Source organism: Solanum pennellii, chromosome 11 (assembly GCF_001406875.1).
Source record: "Solanum pennellii chromosome 11, SPENNV200".
NCBI classification, from domain to species: domain Eukaryota; kingdom Viridiplantae; phylum Streptophyta; class Magnoliopsida; order Solanales; family Solanaceae; genus Solanum; species Solanum pennellii.
The window spans coordinates 59,305,161-59,311,160 of NC_028647.1; the positions used below are offsets into that span (position 1 = coordinate 59,305,161).

Here is a 6,000-nt window from a genome sequence, read left to right on the forward strand (position 1 = left end):
CATTCCAAATATTGTTCACTTTATTTGGAATTTATGGCGTTGGAGGTGAAGATGTAATTGTGTTTGGGTATACTTTATACAAAGAATATTTGGAATAACGATCATGCTTGAATGTACTTAAATACAACTTCAAAAGTGAAATGTAAGTTGAACAACAGGTGATAAGTTGTTCTCTGAATTGGTATACAACTTCAAGTTAGATTTGGAATTTTCATGGCCAAACACGGATATTTAAATAAAGTGAAAAAATGTTACCAAAAGAAGTGAAAAAAATTATGGCCAAACGGGTCCAAATATAAATTACTTATAATTGTTTGGCTCTTTTGTGTAAGTTGTTATATGTATATGACATGGTTAGTGTGTTAGAGGTTCCCTGCATTTATCCAGGGACTCAATTTTGCTTGGTCATTATTGCACCTACTTGGTGCAGCTTAATATTAATAAAATTGATTCACTTCTCAAAAAGATAATAACAGGAAAGACAAGTAGGTTAGACAAAAATAAGATTCATCTTAGCTCTAGAACCTCAACCGGTAAAAATAGAAGATAATAGGAAACTAGTTCTCATCTCTGAATCCCAGTGAAATGAAATGCAGATCTGCATCAACAATTATGATGTCTTATAGGGAACTGACTAGAGGACATAAGTGGTCATTAGCTGTAAAGTAATTGTAAGTAGGATGTCAGGTTATAAGTTGTTAAACTAGATATTTCACACATTGGACAAAAACATGTACATATCCTGTTTGAGACCTATAAATTTGTACGTGTTCTATTCATTAAATCATCAATACATCCTTCCCCTTTTCTAACTAATTTACATGGTATCCTTTATCAACATAAATTGTTCATGTAATATCAAAGCCTCTGTAGATACAAGTAGATTTTATCTAATGACCAGTCAAAAAGTTCTCTTCTTTTTAATTATTTCTTTTTTATACTTTTTAAATATTACGTTCTGCTTTCTTTTTCTACTTTTCTATGAATAAAGCGGTCTCTGGGTCAACTTGTGTGCACCTTCCAAGCCAGTAAAGATGCCGGATAACTTTATCCACCAAGCTTTAGACATGAGTAGTCATATAATGTTTTGCCTCTACTAGAATTTGATTGCTACTCTGCAATGATCTTCATCCCATCTTCATCGACCACTATGCATGTCCATGATTCTCATTCCACCTTCATTGTCCCCAATGTATATCCTTGGATGCTGCTTATCCTTCTTTTTATTATTTTACTGTTGTTGCCAATTGTCGGTGATCAATCTAGTAGCAACGCACCTTGCTCTGGAAACCGTTCCGACAACTACATTTTTCCGACTATCAACTCCATGTCTCTGTTTTAGTAATAGTTATGGTAACCATTTCAGTGAAATTTTGACAAACATAACTTTATTGATGACTTCTCTAGTCTCTACAAGTTCTCATGATTATTGTTCAAGCAACATCTCATGGCTACAACCCAGTGACTATGTTTTTTTTTGTTTTCTCAAATTGAAACAAATTCAAGTAAATTTTTGACCTTGTGTTTGAGGTCCGTCGGAGAACTGGATTCTCATAGGACCCCTGAAGCTTGTGCTCGATCGCTAGAGAGGGTGTAGAAGGTCGCTATTCCGTGAAGGTTTCCTTAATTCTGAGGAACTCAACTGCTATTCCAATCCCTTTCTAACGTGGATAATGAAAAAGCTGAATGAGAATGCCTTGTCATTCTAACCACATACACCATGTCAGTCTTTTCTTATAAGGACATACAACATGTCTCTCTTCCCCACACTAGGCTTGGTTTTGAAAAGAATGGACAACTTGAGAAGTGATTTCCTTTGGCAAGGGAATAAACTAAAAAAGTTTTCTGCCTCATCAATGTCATCCAAGTAGGAACAGGAACAGTGGGGGACCTCAGTGTCAGGACTTCAAAAGCGAAAGCTTACACTGTTAAAAAAGGCACTGGAGGTTCACCCAGGAGGAAACGCACTTTGATTGACAGGTAGTAGTTGAAACATTCTCCCATTAAAGTCCTTGGTTAACAAAAGGTTCAAAGGCTCCTAATGAAGTAGGAATCTTAAAGCAGATACACTCTTTCTGAAGCAAGTTGAATGAAAAAATTGGTTTTTTACTTGGGAACAGCAGGAAAATTAGATTAGGGAAGGCACTTGGTTGGGCACTCTCCTTCAAAAGATCTGTTTCATGAAATTTACTGCATTTTTTCTCTTCGTAATGCCGTAATATCTACTGCACAAGGCTGGGATCACCTTCTCAGAACAAATTTGAATGATTAAGAAATACTTGTGAGCTACAATTTGTGCTAGGTAGCACTTCACTGGACCAATCAAAGATGGACTTGAATACTGTAGGGATCAGCAAAGTAGTAATTTTTTGGGTCAAATCATGCTACAAGTAGCTGTCTGCACATGATAATAGAGAATTTTGGTCATGGTAAAACATTTGACACAACGAAGTACTCCAAAAGGTATCTTGGTTCATGGCTAGATAGGTCTGTCTCACTCAGACAAACCTTCAGATATGTGTCCTCCAACTCTGTAGCAGATGCCTTCTTTGTGACGGACGAACTCCCCCAAGATGTCTGTCATCTTTTCATACACTGCAAGGCCTTGCCATTCTGGGAGTAGAATGCCAAACTCCACCTGGAGTTTCTAAAGTGTAAACAGGACTCAATAATCAGTCAAAAATAAATCTGGAACACCATTCCATTGCAATCTGGTAGGCTATTTGGACCAAAAGAAACTACAAAATTTTGAAGGCCCATCAAGAAATTTACTTAGCCTTACATTGAGAACTCTTTTTTTTGTTAGCTTGTTGGTGCAACATGGCATTTGTACATGATATTGATGCCATTAGATAAGATCCAGGATTTGCACAATTTTTAACTATGTTTTGAAGCACTTGCTTGGTGATATTCTTTCTTCAATAATATCTTCTTATTACTGATCAAAAACAGATCAGTGAAAACACCATTGATGGCACAGAGATTTTCTTTCTATTCCTTGTGGACCACTAGTTACATGGTGCAATGATATGTGATGAAGAAAAGACCAATAATCTAATCACATGTTTGCATGCTTAATCTTGGTAACCATTCCAGCTCTGATTTACTAGCTTCTACAACTTATCTTGCCAAATCAAGCGAACTATAAACAACAAAGTGTTTCTTTTTTCATTTTGCATAATGGTGAACTATACATAAAAGTTTCTAATTGTACTTGACAGATATTGAGTTGTACGTCATCATTTGTTCACTTATCGTTATCAAAAATAAATTGTCCAGAGTTTTCTATTAGAAAAGAAGAGAATTGTTTTGTTTCCCTTAAAATGTAAATTCATACTTGTAATCATTAACAGCTACATGTCCATTCTGGCGTTCCTTTTGGAATTTCCATTAGATTATGTTTGGCAAGAAATTGAAAAAAACTTGCAGCAAATACATATCTTGCCTTTTTATTCCCTGATTATATAACATCTAAAAGAGTTTTTTTTATGAAGTGAGATTTCATAAAGCATTCAGTAGATGCAAAAGATACAAAAGGAGATCTGTCAGCTTAGTAAGAACAAAAAGCTTACAGAGCTAAGCAGGTGACAAAATGCAGGTAGTGATCTAAGTTATTTACAGGGGAAGAGTAAGCCCAGCGAAAAAGGTTAACCAAACAACTGGCGTTAAGCTTACAAATTGGAGTTGAAACTCCATCGAAAAATCTCCTGTTTCTTTCATTCCAATTACACCAAACAATACAGGCTGGGGTCATGATCCAGATGTAAAAGAGTTCAAGGTGATGTTGCTTCCTTTTAGCATGAGACGAGTTCTCAGCTAAAAGAAAGATACATGTTCATAAATTTCTGGCACGACACAGAATATATTTTAAGGGAATAAATTACACAATTATATATATATATATATATATATATATATCAACAATCCAAAAACTAATGTGAGTGCATCTGTCTCTCTTTTTGGACCCCAATAAATACAAAATATGTATCAAACATACTCATCTTATTTCTTCCAAATTACAACCTATAGCGTAAACCAAATCTAACCTAATAAGAGAATCATTAGTTCTGAAAGAAGATTATTTGACTGTCACTCAATCACATTGACTCAAAAAAATTTCTGGGTAAATGGTCCTATTTTCTTAATCACAATCATTTGGCTGAAATCAACTTCAGAAAGACCAAATCTTGCACTAAATTCTAACTTAGATTTTGGTTAAACAGGTGTATCTCCAATCAGTAGATCATTATCTCTAATGCATATCATATGAGGTGACTATAGTAGTATTCACACCCGTCTTAAAAAATAGTTGTATTCACACTGAACAATTTTCATTCATCAGCTTATCTTTGGGTAAACCATTGCAAACGGAATCAAAATAACCTAACTTCCTGAAATGAAAGTCATTTTACTATAGATGACTTCAGTCTCATAATTTGCTTCACTTTTTTAAACTTATTTTCTGGGAATACACGTATTAGCTCCAATCATCCAAAACACAAGAGAAAGAAGAACCATATTTTTTCTAAATGAAAATCATTGGACCATCATTGACTACACAATAACCCAAAATTGACTCTATCCAAGCCCAATAAAGGTCCATTTTTCTCAAATAGTACTAATTTAACTATAGAACGTTTTGTTATGCTTTCACTTCCATTACTTCTTTGAAGATCTTTCAGATACCGCCTCTCTAACTCTGAGGTAGGAGAAAGGTCCATATTGTTTCTAAATGAAAACCATTTGACCATCATTGACTACACAATAACCCAAAATTGACTCTAATCCAATCCCAATAAAGGTCCCAATGCTTTGTTATGCTTTCACTTCCATTACTTCTTCGAGTGTCTATCGGAAAATGCCTCTCTACCTCTGAGTCTAACCTCCCCAAACCCCACTTTGTAGGACTACACCGGATATGTTGTTTTACTAATTTGACTACAATTGACATTTCAGTGACCCAACAATTCCTTCTCTATTATAACTTTATCATCTGGTTAAAACAATCCGCAACTCAATTACAAAAAAAATCCAGAACTTCTTAACAAATAAACCATAAATTCCCTTCCATTCTCCCTCCTATCTATTGATTAAAACATGCATCACGCCAACAAAACATAATTTTTCTCAAGTGAAGCATATTATTTCTCATTGACCCAAATAATTCTTTGATGATTCTAACTTAACCCATATCAAAAAGTCTCAATTTTTTTCCATTTTGACCATCATAAACCCAAAAAAGCACAAAATTGAAAGAAAAGTTACAAACTTTACCGTATTTGAAGTACCGATACGTGAGTGTTCAAATGCAGCAAGTGAAGCGGACATTGTTGTAAAGGGGTTCAAGAAAGTGAACCCAACATTGCAAAGAGAAACAGTAACCAACTCGAAGGATCGAGAGTATAACTAAGTTTCAACTGAGTAATGGAGAATTTAATAGGAGATCTAAAAGGGGTAATAATCTGCCATGAAAAGTAGATTTTTCAAGAAGAAGAAAGAAGAACCAAAAGAAAAACAGAACAACACAGAGAGATTTGTGTGTTGTGTCTGTCTATTTTTGTTTTGTTGTTTTGATATTTGGGGGTGGGGTGATGGAGTAGATTACAATAGTGGTAAAGTTTGATAATTAGTTAACTTTATACACTCTATTTGATTAATGGATTAATATATCACAAAGATTATAAGTTATCCAATCTTTATTGAAATCATCATTTTGAATATCAAATTAGATAATTAAATCATTTTTATACTTACTCTTATCCAATTTATACTACTCATTTCATTTTCAAAGTAGTTTAAATTTAATATGAAGTTTACACATTTGGAAATAAAATTTATATTATTTGTAACTACATAAAAAGAAAGTATTATAAGTCATGATAATTGATAAACCAAAATATTTAGAAGATATATGTAAAATTGCGGTCAAAAATAGTTTCAAAATTTCAAAATTTTGAAATGTGTCATACAAATTGGGACGAAGAAAGCATTTTTTTAATC

At 33.9% G+C, this 6,000-nt stretch overlaps 1 protein-coding gene across 5 annotated transcripts in view; it reads right to left on the reverse strand.

The window, feature by feature from the left end:
- LOC107004985 (rho GTPase-activating protein 7-like) overlaps window positions 1–5,581 on the reverse strand; it is a 44,147-nt gene extending 38,566 nt beyond the window's left edge. For 3 of the 5 annotated variants that reach the window (XM_015203428.2, XM_015203426.2, XM_015203425.2), the window contains exon 1: window positions 5,275–5,580. In XM_015203428.2, coding sequence (XP_015058914.1) covers window positions 5,275–5,328 — 54 coding nt within the window. In that variant the 5' untranslated portion in view covers window positions 5,329–5,580. Of the gene's footprint in view, window positions 1–5,274 lie in introns of all 5 variants that reach the window. The other 2 variants (XM_015203424.2, XM_015203427.2) reach the window with 1 other exon arrangement.
- Window positions 5,582–6,000: the final 419 nt, after the last annotated feature.